The sequence below is a fragment of the Panulirus ornatus genome, chromosome 43 (assembly GCF_036320965.1).
Source record: "Panulirus ornatus isolate Po-2019 chromosome 43, ASM3632096v1, whole genome shotgun sequence".
NCBI lineage: Eukaryota > Metazoa > Arthropoda > Malacostraca > Decapoda > Palinuridae > Panulirus > Panulirus ornatus.
The window spans coordinates 19087224-19109391 of record NC_092266.1 but is presented as its reverse complement, the minus strand read 5'-3'; the positions used below and the strand labels follow the sequence as shown (position 1 = coordinate 19109391).

General features: G+C 40.2%; 1 protein-coding gene across 3 annotated transcripts in view; it reads left to right on the top strand.

Annotated features, from left to right (window-relative positions):
- LOC139762366 (proton-coupled zinc antiporter SLC30A5-like) overlaps window positions 1-22168 on the top strand; it is a 90960-nt gene that overhangs the window by 52276 nt on the left and 16516 nt on the right. For all 3 annotated transcript variants that reach the window (XM_071687137.1, XM_071687138.1, XM_071687139.1), the window contains exons 8-11: window positions 2198-2382; window positions 8454-8648; window positions 13676-13832; window positions 18022-18076. In XM_071687137.1, the coding sequence (XP_071543238.1) occupies window positions 2198-2382; window positions 8454-8648; window positions 13676-13832; window positions 18022-18076 (592 nt within the window). The remainder of the gene's footprint in view (window positions 1-2197; window positions 2383-8453; window positions 8649-13675; window positions 13833-18021; window positions 18077-22168) is intronic.

The following is a 22168-nucleotide window of genomic DNA, read 5'->3' as shown; positions in this document are numbered from 1 at the left end:
AAAATAGTAATGTTTATCACATAAAAGTATTTCTTTTTTGAACTTCTGGAGTACTGACATTCAGAAAATTCCATGTAGATTGCTTATTGATTATTGATGTGAGTGGTATGGACTATATTTGTTAAAATTTTGATCACTCGTCAAGTGGTGCTTCATTGGTACCTTTGCAGACCAGTTTCTCTAGGCTAGCCACTTCAGTGTCCTCTTATACTTTTTATCCCTTGTTCACTTAATTAAGCATAAAACTGCAAGTATACCAACTATCCTCCATATCCACGCTGGGAGCCATGCTGTTTGTTTTGTCATGATGAAGCAGCCAGTTGACAGCTGAGCAGTTCTGCTCAACACTGCCTTCAGATCAGAGAGATGGATAGATAGACTGTGTTCTTGGATACAGTTCCACATTGAACTTTGATAAAAAAAAAGTAGATCTATAGGCAGGAATAAAGAGGAGGGGCTGTTTCATTACCATACACAAAGGGACCACAGAACACAGGTAAGAGCTGTATCCGGGATGTGGGCTGGGGTTACAGGTTGCATGGCACTGGGCTTATTTCCACAGCTGTTCTTAGTGTATGTAAATAATTTGCCTAATGGACTGGAATTATGTCCATTTGTGGGCAGTGTCAAGATCATGAGAGAAATGAAGAATGATGATGTTTGCATTAACCTACAGAAGGACTTGAACAGACTCCAAATTTGGTTAGGTATATAGATGATGAGATTCACTCCAAGTAGGTATGAGGAAATGAAGATGGAATAAAGTGAAAGAGGGCTTCAATGTGTTTACTGTATTACCTAATTGAAAATTAATTATAGGAATCTGCAAAGTAGGGAAACCTAGTGGTTTACATTTTGCTTGGTATATTGCCAGAGCACTGTGAAAGAGGTAAACTGGTTAGTGGCTAACATCAGAATTGTACTCAAGTATATGGACAAGGATCTGTTCAGTAGATTATTCAATTCTTACAGTGTACTAGACCAAAATTGGATTATGCCTCCCAAGTCTGGTCACCACACATAAAGAAGCTCAAAGATTTGGTTGAAAGGGGACAGAAAAGAGCAACTAAGATGATACCTGAATTAAGAGGATTAAGCTGTAATGAAAGGCTGAGAGCAAGAAAGCTCTTCACAATGGAGGGGATGAGAGAGAGAGAGAGTTAGGGAGAAAAAATGTTAAGAAGAATTGGTTTAGTGTTAGGGTAATGAATGGTTGGTATAAATTGACCGGTGATACAGTGAATGTTGGCAGTTTCAAAAGGTTTAAAAGGCTCCTTGATGGCAAGGAAAGTTAAGGAGATGGGGCTTTACAAGTAAAGAACTCTCTTCCCATGTTTTATAAATAGATAATTGATGAAAGCATGTTCTTGAGAGTTTTCTAGGAAGAAAATTGAGCAGGTTTATCTAGATTTAGAGGATCAGGCAGATGATCCTAAATAACTTGATGGTTATGACCTGTCTGTGGATCATATGAAGAGTGATTTTTTTGGACTTTGTTTCTTCCGGTATTGAAACTTGGTGTTTTTAGCTCAAGTAGAGGCAGTGGTGCAAGTACCCACCTGACCCAGACAACACTGCATCTAGCTGACACAGCTGGTAGTTTTTTCAGACTTACTGTTTTGGTATTATGAAAAATTACTAAGGTATCACTCTCAGTATAACAAATAAAGATTCTTCATATAAAATGAAATATGATTTTGAAAATTAGTGATCAGTTTACATTGTAGGTAAAATAAGCTATAAAACATGCTAATGGCAGCTCATTTGACACTTTAGTGGTACTCCTTTTTTTACATGATGGCAACACAATCACTAAACTTTTCCTTATTTGCAGAGAAATCACAGTGGATGAAATATACTTCTTAAATTATTTTCATCATTGTTATTTTAATATCTTTGAAACTGAAAGGTTAGATACAGTTTTTATACTGCTTGCAAAATGTGGGATTAGAAAAGAAAACCATACTGATGAGTTAAGGGGATAAAGTGTATATCTCTATCGTCTCACCTCTGTTAATTCCCATTATTCATTTTGAATTTGAAGATTCTGTTGTTCCAGCTTCTCATCCTCTTCTGATTTTCCCACAGCATATATCACAGTATATATCAGTATATATCACAGGCTCATTTCTTAATCACGCACAACTGAAGCTGATATCACTGAAAATGGTCACTTGTAAAATATATATTTTCACAGATTGGATGTTGCAAGAACAGCTAGAGTTGGTACCTTAGCTATTTTTGTTTCTGGCCTACTCTTAAGTGCAGTATGGAAGTATTCAAGAACAATTGAAGAAGGTAGCAGTAATGATGTAGTCAAAGAAAAACTTGATCATGCCTTTTCTGGAGGTGTGGCATTCAGTGTCATTATGTTATCAGCAGGTAAGGCTTTCTAAATATATTTATAAAGCGTGCTTTTGGTATATATGTTTATATGTATATATGTTTTCCCTGGGGATAGGGGAGAAAGAATACTTCCCACGTATTCCCTGCGTGTCGTAGAAGGCGACTAAAAGGGGAGGGAGCGGGGGGCTGGAAATCCTCCCCTCTCGTTTTTTTTTTAATTTTCCAAAAGAGGGAACAGAGAATTGCGCCAGGTGAGGGTATTCCCTCAAAGGCCCAGTCCTCTGTTCTTAACGCTACCTCGCTAATGCGGGAAATGGCGAATAGTTTGAAAGAAAAAGAAAAAAAGAATGTATATATGTATGTATATATATATATATATATATATATATATATATATATTTATTTTTTTTTTTTTTTTTTTTTTTTTTTTTTTTTTTTTTTTTATACTTTGTCGCTGTCTCCCGCGTTTGCGAGGTAGCGCAAGGAAACAGACGAAAGAAATGGCCCAACCCCCCCCCCACCATACACATGTACATACACACGTCCACACACGCAAATATACATACCTACACAGCTTTCCATGGTTTACCCCAGACGCTTCACATGCCTTGCTTCAATCCACTGACAGCACGTCAACCCCTGTATACCACATGACTCCAATTCACTCTATTTCTTGCCCTCCTTTCACCCTCCTGCATGTTCAGGCCCCGATCACACAAAATCTTTTTCACTCCATCTTTCCACCTCCAATTTGGTCTCCCTCTTCTCCTCGTTCCCTCCACCTCCGACACATATATCCTCTTGGTCAATCTCTCCTCACTCATTCTCTCCATGTGCCCAAACCATTTCAAAACACCCTCTTCTGCTCTCTCAACCACGCTCTTTTTATTTCCACACATCTCTCTTACCCTTACGTTACTTACTCGATCAAACCACCTCACACCACACATTGTCCTCAAACATCTCATTTCCAGCACATCCATCCTCCTGCGCACATCTCTATCCATAGCCCACGCCTCGCAACCATACAACATTGTTGGAACCACTATTCCCTCAAACATACCCATTTTTGCTTTCCGAGATAGTGTTCTCGACTTCCACACATTTTTCAAGGCTCCCAAAATTTTCGCCCCCTCCCCCACCCTATGATCCACTTCCGCTTCCATGGTTCCATCCGCTGACAGATCCACTCCCAGATATCTAAAACACTTCACTTCCTCCAGTTTTTCTCCATTCAAACTCATATATATTTATATATATATATATATATATATATATATATATATATGTATATATATATATATATATTTTTTTTTTTTTTTTTTTTTTTTTTTTTTTCCGCTGTCTCCCGCGTTTGCGAGGTTAGTGCAAGAAAACAGACAAAAGAAATGGCCCAACCCACCCCCATACACATGTATATACATACGTCCACACACACAAATATACATACCTACACAGCTTTCCATGGTTTACCCCAGATGCTTCACATGCCTTGATTCAATCCACTGACAGCACGTCAACCCCGGTATACCACATCGCTCCAATTCACTCTATTCCTTGCCCTCCTTTCACCCTCCTGCATGTTCAGGCCCCGATCACACAAAATCTTTTTCACTCCATCTTTCCACCTCCAATTTGGTCTCCCTCTTCTCCTCGTTCCCTCCACCTCCGACACATATATCCTCTTGGTCAATCTTTCCTCACTCATTCTCTCCATGTGCCCAAACCATTTCAAAACACGCTCTTCTGCTCTCTCAACCACGCTCTTTTTATTTCCACACATCTCTCTTACCCTTACGTTACTTACTCGATCAAACCACCTCACACCACACATTGTCCTCAAACATCTCATTTCCAGCACATCCATCCTCCTGCACACAACTCTATCCATAGCCCATGCCTCGCAACCATACAACATTGTTGGAACCACTATTCCTTCAAACATACCCATTTTTGCTTTCCAAGATAATGTTCTCGACTTCCACACATTCTTCAAGGCTCCCAGAATTTTCGCCCCCTCCCCCACCCTATGATCCACTTCCGCTTCCATGGTTCCATCCCCTGACAGATCCACTCCCAGATATCTAAAACACTTCACTTCCTCCAGGTTTTCTCCATTCAAACTCACCTCCCAATTGACTTGACCCTCAACCCTACTGTACCTAATAACTTTGCTCTTATTCACATTTACTCTTAACTTTCTTCTTCCACACACTTTACCAAACTCAGTCACCAGCTTCTGCAGTTTCTCACATGAATCAGCCACCAGCGCTGTATCATCAGCGAACAACAACTGACTCACTTCCCAAGCTCTCTCATCCCCAACAGACTTCATACTTGCCCCTCTTTCCAAAACTCTTGCATTCACCTCCCTAACAACCCCATCCATAAACAAATTAAACAACCATGGAGACATCACACACCCCTGCCGCAAACCTACATTCACTGAGAACCAATCACTTTCCTCTCTACCTACACGTACACATGCCTTACATCCTCAATAAAAACTTTTCACTGCTTCTAACAACTTGCCTCCCACACCATATATTCTTAATACCTTCCACAGAGCATCTCTATCAACTCTATCATATGCCTTCTCCAGATCCATAAATGCTACATACAAATCCATTTGCTTTTCTAAGTATTTCTCACATACATTCTTCAAAGCAAACACCTGATCCACACATCCTCTACCACTTCTGAAACCACACTGCTCTTCCCCAATCTGATGCTCTGTACATGCCTTCACCCTCTCAATCAATACCCTCCCATATAATTTACCAGGAATACTCAACAAACTTATACCTCTGTAATTTGAGCACTCACTCTTATCCCCTTTGCCTTTGTACAGTGGCACTATGCACGCATTCCGCCAATCCTCAGGCACCTCACCATGAGTCATACATACATTAAATAACCTTACCAACCAGTCAACAATACAGTCACCCCCTTTTTTAAGAAATTCCACTGCAATACCATCCAAACCTGCTGCCTTGCCGGCTTTCATCTTCCGCAAAGCTTTTACTAACTCTTCTCTGTTTACCAAATCATTTTCCCTAACCCTCTCACTTTGCACACCACCTCGACCAAAACACCCTATATCTGCCACTCTATCATCAAACACATTCAACAAACCTTCAAAATACTCACTCCATCTCCTCACATCACCATTACTTGTTATCACCTCCCCATTTGCGCCCTTCACTGAAGTTCCCATTTGCTCCCTTGTCTTACGCACTTTATTTACCTCCTTCCAGAACATCTTTTTATTCTCCCTAAAATTTAATGATACTCTCTCACCCCAACTCTCATTTGCCCTTTTTTTCACCTCTTGCACCTTTCTCTTGACCTCCTGTCTCTTTCTTTTATACATCTCCCACTCAGTTGCATTTTTTCCCTGCAAAAATCGTCCAAATGCCTCTCTCTTCTCTTTCACTAATACTCTTACTTCTTCATCCCACCACTCACTACCCTTTCTAATCAACCCACCTCCCACTCTTCTCATGCCACAAGCATCTTTTGCGCAATCCATCACTGATTCCCTAAATACATCCCATTCCTCCCCCACTCCCCTTACTTCCATTGTTCTCACCTTTTTCCATTCTGTACTCAGTCTCTCCTGGTACTTCCTCACACAAGTCTCCTTCCCAAGCTCACTTACTCTCACCACCCTCTTCACCCCAACATTCACTCTTCTTTTCTGAAAACCCAGACAAATCTTCTCCTTAGCCTCCACAAGATAATGATCAGACATCCCTCCAGTTGCACCTCTCAGCACATTAACATCCAAAAGTCTCTCTTTCGCGCGCCTGTCAATTAATACGTAATCCAATAACGCTCTCTGGCCATCCCTCCTACTTACATAAGTATACTTATGTATATCTCGCTTTTTAAACCAGGTATTCCCAATCATCAGTCCTTTTTCAGCACATAAATCTACAAGCTCTTCACCATTTCCATTTACAACACTGAACACCCCATGTATACCAATGATTCCCTCAACTGCCACATTACTCACCTTTGCATTCCAGTCACCCATCATTATAACTCGGTCTCGTGCATCAAAACCACTAACACACTCATTCAGCTGCTCCCAAAACACTTGCCTCTCATGATCTTTCTTCTCATGCCCAGGTGCATATGCACCAATAATCACCCATCTCTCTCCATCAACTTTCAGTTTTACCCATATTAATCGAGAATTTACTTTCTTACATTCTATCACATACTCCCACAACTCCTGTTTCAGGAGTACTGCTACTCCTTCCCTTGCTCTTGTCCTCTCACTAACCCCTGACTTTACTCCCAAGACATTCCCAAACCACTCTTCTCCTTTACCCTTGAGCTTCGTTTCACTCAAAGCCAAAACATCCAGGTTCCTTTCCTCAAACATACTACCTATCTCTCATTTTTTCACATCTTGGTTACATCCACACACATTTATGCACCCCAATCTGAGCCTTCGAGGAGGATGAGCACTCCCCGCGTGACTCCTTCTTCTGTTTCCCATTTTAGAAAGTTAAAAAAATACAAGGAGGGGAGGATTTCTGGCCCCCCGCTCCCGTCCCCTCTAGTCGCTTTCTATATATATATATATATATATATATATATATATATATATATCTTTTTTTTTTTCTTTCACACTATTCGCCATTTCCCGCATTAGCGAGGTAGCATTAAGAACAGAGAACTGGGCCTTTGAGGGAATATCCTCACCTGGTCCCCTTCTCTGTTCCCCCTTTTAGGGGAAAAAAAAAAAAAAAGAAATAATGAGAGGGGAGGATTTCCAGCCCCCGCTCCCTCCCCTTTTAGTCGCCTTCTACGACATGCAGGGAATACGTGGGAAGTATTCTTTCTCCCCTATCCCTAGGGATAATACCTCGCTAACGCGGGAGATAGCGACAAAGCAAAATAATAGATAAAATATATATTTATCTTAGGTTGGAGGCTCTAGTCACAGACAAAAGTTCACATTAAGGCTGAGCCTTACCTTAATTGAATTATAGAGAAATTAATGAAAGGGAAAAAAGAATAGACAAGGGAAAATATTTGTGAAATTTGGAGGAAGTGAACAACTTGTCTTTTAAAATGTGCCAGGTTAAAGTTATTGGGAAAGAAAGGAGAGGGTAGAGAGTTCCAAAGCATGTAAGTTTGATAAACTGTTATCAGAACTGCCCATCTTCGAGTTGCCAGTGGCTAACAGTAATCATGTGATGTAGCAGCTTGTTAAGTATTGCATGGTCTTGTTATTGGTGAGGGCACATAAGCAGCCATGTCTCAGGAGAGAGAGAAAAATTTAGTAATTTGTATAGATGAGGGAAAGTGAACCAACAATGTGGCATAGGGCAGGTGGGTCAAGTTTTCCAGTTAGCCTGGGAGATTTGGTTAGTTGGGCTGCTTTCAACTCAACTCAATCAAGTGAGGTTGCTGAGCTACATCCACCTCAGATGTGAGAGCAGTAGGACCACTTTGAAAAACCCTCTTTTCTTTCACCTCTTCAAGAGTTGTAGGAACCTTTTGTAAGTCCTTTTTGTAGCCAAACCATGAATAAAACATAAAAAAAGAGCAGAAGAGTAAAAAGAAATTAATAATCTGTGTGTGTTCATGGTGATGGAAAACTTGTCTTTTTAAAAGAGGCTAGAATTTTAAGTAGATAAGAAAGACATGAGATCGTAAAGGGTTTCAGAGTTTGTGTTACTGGTGCTCACTCAGTAATTATATAATGGTGTTGCTGATGGTCACACAGTAATTATATGATGTTGAGACTTGCCAAATATTGCATGGTCTAGCTGATGGCTAAAGTATAGAAGCAGCCGGCTCTTAGGAGCAGTAACCAAAATAATGCAGTTAGAAAAGGGAATGAGAACCAGTATTACAGCATGGGAAAAGTGGGTCATATATTGTGATGATTATTGATAAATAAAATTTCCATGGACATATCTGTTGAGGAAGTCATTAGAAATGAAACTTCAAAGATTTGTTAGACATTCCTTGGAAATCATGTAACTGATGAAAAGAAAGCAAACTGTAGTTATAATAAGCTGTACTTTAAACTTATATCTTTCATGTGGATGACATACTATTCAAACATGTTACATTTCCTGCAGCAACTCTTCAGTTAACATCAGGCAAGGAATGGTGGCAAGGCCCAGGGCAAATGAATGCACCAGCCTTGCATGGACTACCTGGTGAAGCTCTGCATCGTTCACCATCTTTCATCACATTTTTCACCTCCACCCTCAGGCTTATCCTAGGTGATCGAAATAGTCGCACAATCTTCTACTTCCTTTGTGTAAATCTATGTAAGTGTACATTTATTTCTGTATAATTGCAGCCATTTCTTTTTTCTTTCATGCTTGTTTGCCATTTCCCATGTTAGCGAGGTAATGCCAAGAACAGACAAAGGAAAAGCCTCAGTGACTCACATCCATCCTTAAACTGCCATGCATATTCCACTAAAACCAGATGTCAGGTGATACTACGTCTCAGCTCCAGTTGCCTTACGTTGCCCTGCATATATTTCACAAATGCCAGAAACTCCTTGACACACTGTTATATCTGCATATTGCTGCATGTTTCTCCTTTTTAAGTATCCTGTCATGCATTTACTCCTTGGCTCAAGTCTTTCCAACTTTGCTTTGATACTGTCCTGTTATTTTGTTTCTTTGTCCATCTCCCTAACTGCCTGTCCTTTCCCTTTTAGTTCCCACTTCTGTCAATCAGTCAATATCCCTGACACTCATTCCCTCAGGGAACTTCCATCAAGGGGGTGGCCACAGCAAGTCTCCACTATCCCTCTCCCTACATACACCATTCCACACTTTCTTCCACCATTTCTCTCTCTCCACTACCCTTCTGCTCTATTTCTCCTTGTCACAGGTGGTTTTCCTCACACACCAACTCCTACACTTTCTTCCACCATTTCTCTCTCTCCACTATTCTTCTACTCTTTTTCTCCTTGTCACTGGTGGTTTTCCTCTCACACCAACTCCTACACTTTCTTCCACCATTTCTCTCTCTCCACTATTCTACTCTATTTCTCCTTGTCACAGGTGGTTTTCCTCTCACACCAACTCCTTTAATTGTGCCATCATACACTTTCCTTGTAAACTCCCCATCTTGCATGCTTTTCACTTGCCTGAACCATCTTAAGGTATTTTTTCACCCTCTTTATCACTCCACAATATATTCCTTTCGTATTTACTGCCATACCAAATCCCTCAAGTGCCTCCTCTTTCCTTTCTTCATTCCACATAGTCATACCTCATACTTCTCTCAAAAAAGTAATTTCCACAGCCTGGATTTTTTTTCATTTTATAGCTCCAGTCACAGACAAAAGTCCACATCAAGGCTGGACCTTAATTTAAATATATAGAAAGAATTACAAAAGGGAAGAAGAAAAGATGAGAAAGTATTTATGAATTTTGGAGAAAGTGAAAGACCTGTGTTTTCAAATGTGTCAGGTCATAGTTATTGGGAATGACATGAGAAGGTAAAGAGTTCCAAAGCTTCGACGTGGAGGGAAAGAAGCAGGTTTCAAAATGGCCCACCCTTGAGTTGCTGATAGCCTCACAACAATAATGTGACACAACAGCTTGCTGAGTATGTGTGGCCTAGCTAGTGGTGTAGGCACACAGGCAGTCAGCTCTCGGAAGAGGGAAAGTGAACCAACATTGCGGCGTAGGGCAAGAGGGTCAAGTTTGGAAGTTACCTTGGGACAGTTTATAAGTCGAACCACTTTCTACTCAACTCTGTCAAGATATAGAGCTAGAACTGCCCCAAATGTGAGAGCAATACTCTACACAAGGACAAATCAGTCTCATGTATAAATGGAGCAGCTGTTCAGAAGAGAAGAAATTTTGACATTAAACAGAACACCCAGTTTCTTAGACACAGACTTAGCTTTTCCTGTAATGTGGGGTTTCCAAGAAAGAGTGAATGTAACAGCAATACCAGGTATATTCATTGAGTCAAGAAGTGAAATTACAGAACCATCAAAGGAGAGATGAGAGTTGTGAGAAGTTTTCAATAGAGAGATGGGTAGAAACTTTGTCTTGGAGGCATTAAACTCAACAAGATTATGTCTACACCACAGATATCCTGTCCAAGTCAAAGTTTATTGAGGAAGGTGTGTCAAGATGAGATGCAGATTGAGCAAGAGAAGAGGGAGCACAATTGAAGGATGTGGATGAATGCAGTGTTGAGTCGCCAGCATATTGAGTGCATTGGATTATTTGTGGAGGAGAGGAAATCATTGAAAAAAGGAGAAAGAGTGTAGGAGACGGGATGGACCCTTGAGGGGCACTGCTATTGATGGAGAAGAGGTGGGAGGCTGATCCCTCAATAACCACAGAGAATGATTGGCTTGAGTGGAAACTAGATATGATGGAACAAAGTGAGGGAGGGAAGCCAAAAGAGGGGAGCAGAGAGATGAGACCCTGATGCCACACAGCACCTGCCAAAACCTTAGATATGTTACTGGCAACTGCACATGGCTCCACGAAATCTTTCAGGGATGATGACCAGACATTAGTAAGATAGGAAAGAATATCACAAATGGATCTTGCCTTATGGAAGCCATACTGGTGATCAGAGAAAAGACTGTGATTTTCAAGGTGTTTAAGAATATGGGAGTCATGGAGGGATTCAAAGACTTTGGAAATGGTAGATGTTAAAGCAATAGGTATATAGTTAGAGGGGTCAGAACAATCACCCTCCTTTAGGATGGTATGTATCAGTGCATGCTTCCAAGGAGAAGGAAAAGTTTTGGTTTTTAAACAGAAATGGAACAGACGAGCAAGGTCAGGTGCAAGTTCAGAGGCACACTCATTCATTACATGGGGAGGGATGCTATCAAGACCATAAGCCTTACTTATGTCCAGGGAAAGAAGCAATTTTCGGACAGTCTGAAAAGAGATAATGGGAAGGGGCATAGGATTAGTAAGATGAGCATCGGGGGTGATGTAGCATTAGAGTCATCCAGAATGGAGTTAGAGGGGAAACTGGAACCAAAGAGAGTTGCTTTGTCTACAGGAGAGACAGCTATAGTACTGTCAGAACAAAAAGTTGAAGGAAAGGTAGAGCAACAGAAGTTCTTATAGATGCCCATAGCTAAAGACCAGAAAGACCTATTATTGGATGATGAGGAGAGGTATTGTGCCTCCTTTGAATAAAGGAATACTTTGCCTCATGGATAAAATGCTTGCAGCAGTTATAGGCAGTGATAAAAGCTGAATGGGAGCCAGAGGAAGGAGAGTTCTTCCAAGCCCTGTATGCCTGATCACTTGTCTGAATGGCCTCAGAACAGGAACAATTGAACCATGGATTAGAAGAGGGGATAAATGCTTCCATTCCTTCAAGAATAACCAGAGCTATGTGTTTGGTGGAGACAAAAGCATCACCACATAAGAGACTGTAATTTACCCAAGAAAGTCAAAAAAGAAGTTTTATAAGTTATTCCAGTCATCTTTGCTGAGGTGCCAGTATTTATGCTTAGAAGGGGCTGCTGGAGGGGGAGGTGCCATTAGAATAGGTACATTTATGAGATTGTGATCAGATAAACCAATTGGGGGTGAGATTGTGTATTTACAGCAGGATGGATTAGAGATGAAAAACAAATCCAGAATATTTTTTCAAACACCATTACTTTACTTTTAATGGCATTTAACTTCAGTCACCTACACATTATAAAACACACTCCTCCTCACTCTCAGCTAACAGCACAGTATCATCCACAAACAGGCTTATCACTAACCACCCACACCTTACCACCACAATCCATCTGTGCACCCCCTTTCCTTAGTTTTACTTGCTTCACTCTTCTCATTCCATCCATATGTGTGTATATATATATATATATATATTGAAAAGCCACAGTGACATTACACAGCCCCTGCATCACACCCACATGTATACCAAAACTTTTGCTCATCTCTCCATCCACTCTTTCACATACATTTGCTCCTCTGTAGAAGGCTTTCACACAAATGAACAGTTGCCCTTCTACCTCATACATTCTTAACACATCCCATGAAACATTCCACTTTACTTTATCATATTATTTCTTGAGGTACAAAAAAAGCTGCATACAGCTTCTTACCTTTCACTAGATACTTTTCAGTCATTTTTACAGCAAGAATCTGATGCACACATACCTAACCTTTCTTAAAACTCCCTTGCTCCTCTTTTATTCTGCATTCAGTCATGTACATCACTTTATCAATCAAAACTCTTGCATTTGGTTCTCCTGGTATACTTGATAGATTCATTCCCCAATAATTGCTGCTTACATCCTCAGCACCTTTCCTTTTGAATAAAGAGCAGTAATAACTTTTACCCAATCCTCAGGCACAGTGTCCTGCTTCAATGCTAAATTACATATCAAATACGCTCTGTCACCCTTTCTCCTCCATACTTCAATATTTCAGCCTTAGTCCCATACACTTCATGTGCCTTTCGTACATTCAGCCCCATTATTGCCCTTTGTGCTTCCCTTCTTGCTATTGGCCCATACACTTGCATCCTTTTCCTTCCATCCTCTATACCCTTGCATGTGATAACTCCTACCTCACCTTCTCCCTCATTCATCAGTTTTTTCGAAATACTCTTTCCATCTTCACTTCCTCCTTTTGATTCAGGAAAGCTTCATCCATACTTCTAACATTTACTTTTCCACTTTTATATCCCCCTCTTTCCTTTTTCACGTGTGGTATGATGCTCCTGTGGTATTCAACATCCCTGATCTTAGGCAGATTCTGATTATCACCAATATTGCATATGAAAACATGGAGTGATAATTGCTGCCTCTTCCCATTATTTTATGTAATTTTTCTATGGGCTGTCCTGTTGACACATATAGACATTCCAAGCAGTAATCAGTAGAGAACCAGAATGTGTGAATGGTAAGGATGGGAAGATAGTAACTTGTGATGGAAAGAAATATAGAATAACTACTGGTTTTATTGGTGATTCTGGCCAGGACTTTTTTCAGTTTCAGCCAGTTCTGGTCCACATAAAATTTCAAAGGAACAGAATTTTATTTCTCATGTAATTTTTTGGTGACAGAGTTTTGATGTGTTATAGCACGTAAATCTCACTGATTATAACCAGTATGAATATCACATGTAGTTTAACTGTCACAACATATATTCAACACTGTGTATTCAAATTTTTTTATTTGGGGGATTGCAAACTTGTAGATCTAGAAAGGCTGGTAATTAATTCATGATGGAAACCCATTACATGCGGGGAGTTTTCAAAGCATTTTTTAATGTGTTGGTTTTAATGATTAACATAAACATTCATAGTAACAATCCTCTCCTTTTTCCAGGTTTTACATTTGTAGAATTTGCATATGGAGTTTGGACAAACAGCCTAGGTCTCATATCTGATGGCTTCCATATGCTGTTTGACTGCTCAGCACTTGTCATGGGCTTGGTTGCATCAGTTATGGCACGTTGGAAACCAACTAAAACATTTCCATTTGGGTAGGGACTCCTGCTTTATGTTCCTATTCAGACTTTCTCAGTTGAATATGAGATATATTTATCATTGTTAGTATGCTTCCATTATTATTATCATCATTAGTCACTGAGGTGCAGGAATCTTGAGACCATTATTAGTGTGTTTTATTTGTAGTTTTTCTTTAGATTCAGTTTCCATGTATGTAAATCAGGACCAACCTTAATATACATAATGCTGTCTATTTGAAGGGAATCAGATATTTGAATCTCTCTAATATCCAGTCTTACCTCCTATGCATTAGCTCAGGAAATGGGGTTTTGGCATACCTAATTAGGTGTCTTTACATAATTTCACCTGAACCATAACTTGAGACACCTTGCAAAAATGTAGAAAAATCTTGATATTTGCAATAATGGACTTTTAGAATATTATATTGTTTGGCTGATAACCCATCAAGATTCATCTTCCATAGGATCAACAGAGAAAAGTTATTCATCAGTCATCCTATGATCATCCAACTGAACCAGGGCATATGGAATAGTCAAGGGAAGCCACAGAACGGAATGTGGGGCTAGGTTGTGCATAGAGGGCTATACTTCTGGTGAATTATACATGACACTGGTTATGAGTGAATGAGGCCATTTTTCCATCTGCTTTAGCACTACTTTGCTAATGATTTAGGAACTGGTAAACAATTATGAAAAGAAATTTTGCACTTGTCTGCTGTTTCCCTTGTTAGCAGGGTAGTGCCAGGAACTGATGAAGAAGGGCCACATTCACTCACCTCCATTTTCTAGTTTCATGTGCAGTGCACTGAAACCATAACCCCATAACCACAACCAGGCCCCACAGACCTTTCTCTGGTTTCCTCTGGCCACTTCAGGTGCCCTGGATCAGTCTAGCAATATCACCCCCTTTATATCATATCATTCCAGTACATTCTCTCTTGTGCACACCTTTCACCAAAATGAATGTTCAGACCCTGACCACTCATAATATTTTTCACTCCATCTTTTCATCTCCAGTTTGATCTCCCTCTTTTCCTTTTTCCCTCCACATTTATCCTCTTTTTCAAACGCTTGTCACCCAGTCTTTCTCTCTGCCCAAACTCCCCCCAACCCCAAGCCATTTCAGCAAGCACACCCGCTTCTGGTCACTCAACCACACCCTTATTACTCTTTTATCACTTACTTAGTCAAATCACCTCATGTCCTCAAGTATTTTTCACTTCCAACACATTTTTGGAAGTGAGTCACAGGATGGGGGAGAGGGCGAAGGTTCTGGGAGCGATGAAGAATGTATAGAATGAGAGAACATTATCTCGGAGAGCAAAAATGGGTGTGTTTGAAGGAATAGTGGTTCCAACAATGTTATATGGTTGTGAGGCATGGGCTATAGATAGAGTTGTGTGGAGGAGGGTGGATGTGTTGGAAATGAAATGTTTGAGGACAGTATGTGGTGTGAGGTGGTTTGATCAAGTAAGTAATGAAAGGGCGAGAGATGTGTGGAAATAAAAAGAATGTGGCTAAGAGAGCAGAAGAGGGTGTGTTGAAATGTTTTGGACATATGAAGAGAATGTGTGAGGAAAGATTGACAAAGAGGATATATGTATCAGAGGTGAAGGGAACAAGGAGAAGCAGGAGACCAAATTAGAGTTGGAAGGATGGAGTGAAAAAGATTTTGACCGATTGGGGCCTGAACATACAGGAGGGTGAGAGGCATGTAAGGAATAGAGTGAATTGAAACAACATGTTATACTGGGGTCGAGGTGCTGTCAGTGGACTGAACCAGGGCATATGAAGCATCTGGGGTAAACCGTGGAAAGGTCTGTAGGGCCTAGATGTGGAAAGGGAGCTGTGGTTTCAGTGCATTACACATCACAGCCAGAGACTGAGTGTGAATGCATGTGCCTTTTTTGTCTGTTTTCCTGGCTAGAGACTGAGTGTGAATGAATGTGCCTTTTTTGTCTGTTTTCCTGACCTATCAATTAACATGTAATCCAGTAATGCACTTTGACCATCAATCCTACTCACATACATATAATTATGTTTATCTCTTCTTTTAAACCAGTTATTCCCAATCAGGTGTTTTATCAGCACACAATTCCACAAACTCTTCACCATTTCCATTCACAACACTGAATACCCCATGTACACCAATTATACCTCAACTGTCACATTACTCAACCGCATTTAAATCACCCATCACTAGTACCTGGTCTCATGCACCAAAGCTGCTGACACACTTACTCATCTTTGACATGTACAATTCGAAAGTTTTGAATCTCACTTCAACTCTCATATCCCTAAACACCTTGAAAATCACAGTCATTTCTCTGATCACCAGTATGGCATCCATAAGGCAAGATCTACTGGTGGTATTTTTTCATGTCTTTCTTATGTCTGGTCATCATCCCTGAAAGATTTTATGGAGCCATGTGTAGTTGCTCTTGATATATCTAAGGCTTATTACAGGGTGTGACATCAGGGTCTCATCTTTAAGCTCCCTTCTTTTGGCTCCCCTCCCTCACTTTGCTCCTACATATCTAGCTTCCTCTCTGGCCAAACTATTTCTGTAATTGTTGATGGATTAGCCATTCCCCTTTTCTCCATCAACAATGATGTCTCTCAAGGTTCTGTCCTGTCCCATTACACTCTTTCTCCTTTTTTCAACAATTCCCTCTCCTTCACAAATAATCCAATGCACTCACATGCTGATGACTCAACACTGCATTCATCCACATCCTTCAATTCTGCACCCTGTTCTCTCACTCAGTCTTCATCTCATCTTGACACAGCTTCCTGAATAAACTTAGACTTTTACAGGATATCTCAGTGGTGTAGACAAAATCTTGCTGAGTTTAATGCCTCCTAGACACAGTTTCTACCCATCTCTCTATCGAAAACTCTCACAACTCTCGTCTCTCCTTTGATGGTTCTTTAATTCCACCTCTTTACTCAGTAAGCATACCTGGTATTACTGTAACACCCACTCTTTCTTGGAAACCCCACTTTACTGGAATAGCTAAGTCTGCCTCAAAGAAACTGGGTGTCCTTTTTAGATGTTGAAACTTCTCTTCTGAACAGTTGCTCTGTTTATACAAGGGATTGATTCATCCTTGTATAGAGTGCTGCTCTCACATTTGGGGTGGTTCAATCTCTGCATGCATACTTGACAGAGTTAAGTCGAAATCAGTCAGACTTATAAACTGTCCCAGGCTAACTTCCAAAGTAACCCCCTTATCCTTCGCCGCAGTGCTGGTTCAGTTTCCCTCTTCTGTGGGTATTACTTTGGTTTTTGCTCCTGAGAATTAGCTGTGTGTGTGCCCATACCACTAGCTAGAACACGCAATACTTGGCACACTGCTGCATCTCATGTATTTTGTGTGTCCATCGGCTATTCAAGGGTGGGCCATTTTAATACCTGCTTCTTTCCCTACAAAAGTCGAAGCTTTGGAACTCCTTACCTTCTCATGTCTTTCCCAATAACTATGACCTGGCACATTTCAAAAGACAGGTCTCTCACTTGCTACAAATTTCATAAATGCTTCCTTTTGTGTTTTCTTTTTCTGCTTCATGATTGTCCGTATATTTCAGTGAAGACTGACCCTTGATGTAGACTTTTGTCTGACTGGAGCCTTCAACGGTTAAAAAAAAAGAATAATTTCTGTTCTGTTTTTATCATGAGTCATTAGAGTAAATAAAGAACAGTTGTTCAGTCTGGAAATTGTTACTGACAGTGCATCAAGGGTTGAATATCTACTTGCCCCTCAGGAAGGAACGTTATCACAGAGTAATAATGGGATAAAAGTTAATTTGTGAACAAAATAGTATTATGAGTCTATGAGAATGACAGAATTATTAAGCTTGTTTACAGTCATAATTACATAATGCGATGTTTAGTTTACTAGAAAGAGTCAATAAAGTTTATTATCAAACTCCCAAAGACTTTGTCCCAAGCATTTCATATTGGTGATATTTGAGTGCATTAGAATTTCACATCTTTGAAGAAGGTTTGTGTTGCTGCATTCTGGATCATCTACATTGTTAATTCTTGTTTTTGTTGAATACTTGTTCAGCTTCATTGCATTTCCTTTGGGATTGTAAACAAGTAACATCACTTCAGTATGATGTATTTATGTATATTGTATTATATATGAGCATCATATGGATTACTTCTGGTTACTGAAATGGTTGCGTTTTATCTCTTCAGGTATGGGAGAATTGAAGTACTATCAGGATTTGTGAATGGTCTTTTCTTAACTGTGGTAAGTTTCCATTATTGTATTAATGTTATTTTCATTCTGTTTATGATATAATGATACCACACTGTATGGCTTTATTGTTTGTCAGTTACAGATGCACGATGTTTTGGACATGGAGTTATTTGTAGAGATAATCATGATATGTGGTTTGATGGAAAAGTATGTGGTGAAAGCCTTGTGTAAGATGAAGTGTAGCAATATGAGTGGAGTGGATGGAATTGCAGTTGAATTTCTTAAGAATTGGGGTGAATGTGTTGTTTATTGTTATCTGGGAGGGCAAAAAAATGGGTATATTTGAAGGAATAGTACTTGGAACAATATTATATGGATGCAAGGCATGGGCTGTAGATAGGATTATATGGAGGAGGGTGGATGTATTGGAAATGAAATGTTTGAGGACAATACGTGATGTAAGGTGGTTTGATTAAGTAAGCAAGGAAAGGGTAAGAGAGATGTGTGGTAGTAAAAAGAGTGTGGTTAAGAAAGCAGAAGAGGGTTTTGGTCATATGGAGAAAATGTGTGAGAAAAGGTTGACAAAGAGGATATATGTGTCAGAAGTGGAGGGAATAAGGAGAAGCGGGGGACCAAATTGGAGGTGGAAGGATGGAGTTAAAAAGATTTTGAGCGATCGAGGCCTGAACTTGCAGGAGGGGGAAAGATGTGCTTGGAATAGAGTGAATTGGAATGATGTGGTGCCTTGGGGTTGACATGCTGTCAGTGGACTGAACCAGGGCATGATGAATGGGGTAAACCATGCAAAGATCTTTAGGGACTGGATGTTAATAGGGAACCGTGGCTTTTCTTTGCATGTTTCCTGGTGCTACCTTGTATGCACTAAGGATGGTGATGTTTCCTTTGGGGTTGGGTGGCATCGGGAATAGATAAAAATGATCAAGTATGATTACGTACATGTTTATATATGTATATGTATATGTATATGTATGTATATGTACATGTATGTGTATATATGTGTATGAGAGTGGATGGGTCTTTTTTCGTCCGTTTCCTGGTGCTACCTCGCTTTATTCACAAGCCACTTAGGATAATAAAACTGCCTAAAAATACATCTTATATAACTACATTTGTCTACCAGCCCTGTGGATCAATTATCCGTAGTGCTCCTAAAAACAAATTTTATTTAGAATCATGTACTGAGAAATAATAAATATATCTCCCAGAGTTGGTAGGCTTCCTGTAGATCTTAAAGGACAAATGGTCAGATTATGTAGTTATCAACACATCATGAAAGAGCAGTTTTCCTTCCTTTTCCCATTCAAGCTTACTGAAAAGCTAGGAAGATATTTTATGCTCCATAGTAACAAAATTTAAGGGAGAATGAAAAGATTTTTCAGAAGGAGGTAAATAATGTGCATAAGACAAGAGAACAAATTGGAAAATTGGTGAAGGGATCAAGCGAGGAAGAAATAACAGGTAGTGTGAGAAGGACATGGGGTGAATATTTTGAAGGGTTGTTGAATGTGTTTGAAGATAGAGTGGCAGATATAGGGTGTTTTGGTTGGGGTGGAGTGCGAAGTGAGAGGGTCAGGGAGAATAGTTTGGTTAAGAGAGAAGAGGTAGTAAAAGCTCTGCGGAAGGTGAAATCTGGCAAGGCAGCAGGTTTGGATGGTATTACAATGAAAATTATTAAAAAAGGGGGTGACTGTGATGTTGATTGGTTGGTAAGGATATTCATTGTATGTATGGACCATGGTGAAGTGCCTGAGGATTGGTGGAATGCATAGTGCCATTGTACAGAGGCAAAGGGGATGAAGGTGAGTGTTAAGACTACACAGGCATAAGTTTGTTGAGTATTCCTGGGAAATTTTATGGGAGGGTATTGATTGAGAGGGTGAAGGCAAATACAGAGCATCAGATTGGGGAAGAGCAGTGTGGTTTCAGAAGTGGTAGAGGATATATGGATCAGGTGTTTGCCTTGAAGAATGTATGTGAGAAATACTTAGAAAAACAGGTGTATTTGTATGTAGCATTTATGGATCTGGAGAAGGCAGATGATAGGGTTAATAGAGATGCTTTGTGGAAGGTATTAAGAGTACATGGTGTGGAAAGTAAGTTGCTAGAAGCAGTGAAAAGGTTTTACCAAGGATGTAAGGCATGTGTACAAGTAGGAAGACAGGAGAGTGATTGGTTCCTCGTGAATGTTGGTCTGTGGCAGGGGTGTGTGATGTCCCCACGTCTAGTTAATTTGTTCATGGATTGAGTGGTTAGGGAGTTAGATGCAAGAGTTTTGGAGAGAGAGGAAAGTATGCAGTTTGTTAGGATGAGAGGGCCTGGGAAGTGAGTCAGTTATTGTATGCCGATGATACATATCTAGTAGCTGATTCAAGTGAGAAGCTGCAGGAGTTGGTGACTGAATTTGGTAAAGTGTTCAAAAGGAGGAAGCTGAGAGTAAATGTGAATAAGAGCAAGGTTATTAGGTTCAGTAGGGTTGAGGGACAAGTTCATTGGGATGTAAGTTTGAATGGAGAAAAATTGGAGGAAGTGAAATGTTTAAGATATCTGGGAGTGCACTTAGCAGCAAATGGAACCATGGAAGTGAGTCACAGGGTTTGGAGGGGGCAAAGATTCTGGGAGTGATGAAGAATGTGTGGAAGGAGAGAACATTATCTTGGAGAGCAAAAATGGGTATGTTTGAAGGAATAGTTTTTCCAACAATCTTATATGGTTGCAAGGCATGGGCTGTCGATAGGGTTGTGCGGAGGAAGGTGGATGTGTTGGAAATGAAATGTTTAAGGGCAATTTGTGGTGTGAATTGCTTTGAGTAAGTAATGAAAGGGTAAGAAAGAAATGTGGAAAAGAAAAGAGTGTGGTTGAGAGAGCAGAAAAGGGTGTGTTGAAATGGTTTAAGCATATGGAGAGAATGAGTGAGGAAAGATTGACAGCAAGGATAAATGTGTCAGAGTTGGAGGGAACAAGGAGAAGCGGAAGACCAAATTGGAAGTGGAAGGATGAAGTGAAAAAGATTTTGAGTGATTGGGGCCTGAATATACCGGAGGATGAGAGGTGTGCAAGTCATAGAGTGAATTGGAATGATGTGGTATACCGGGGTCGACGTGCCATCAGTGGACTGAACTAGGGTATGTGAAGCATCTGGGGTAAACTATTGAAGGGTCTGTGGGGCCTAGATGTGGATTGGGAGCTGTGGTTTTGGTGCATTACACATGACGGCTAGAGACTGAGAGTGAACAAATTTCTTGTCTATTTTCCTGGCGCTATCTCGCTGACACAAGACGGTGATGCTATTTTCTGTGGGGTAGGGTGATGCCAGGAATTGATGAAGGCACGCAAATATAAATATGTACATGTAGTACAAATACACCACCGATTTTCCGGCACTCGTGGTTCCAAAGCCTTACCAGATTAACCATTTTGCCGTGGTCACTTAATGATAATTCATCAACACACCTCTAACCCACTAATTATACATTGCCCATGTGTGTAAAGTATACCATGTACTGCTGGAAATTTAAATTAAACAAATATTAAATGTTTGAGCACCTTAAGTTGGTAAGTCTGTCCTTAGATTGTTTGAATCCTGTGGGTCTTCTTCGTCTTCCGTTGCTAGTGTTTTCCTAGGTGTGCGTTACCAGGATAATGCAATTTCGTCTGCATTATACACCTGCTCAGGACTGAGGTGCTTGTCAGCTATGAGTTTTGCAAATTCGTCCACATACTCGGCAGCTCTTTCGTGGTTTGCAGACCACTTTTCTCTGCACACTTTATTCATGGAAATTCCATGTCGCTTCTTGAATCTTTGAAGCCATCCTTCACTATAGTCATGTTCATATTATAATTCAAGTTCTTTATGGAACAACTTATCCTGGTCCATTATGATGCTACCTGACAAGTCCACGCCATCACTCTGACACTGTCAAACCCATTCCATCATCTCTCAATTGTGCTCAGTACTATTACCATCATTTATAGTTTTTCTTATTGTCATTTGCTTCTTGGAATTTCTGTCCTGCATAGAATTTCAGTATTTACTCCCTTTGTTTCTTTATATCATAAACAGTTGGTGAACCAATACTGTAGATGTTACACAGCTTACACACTGAAACACCACGGTCCATTCTT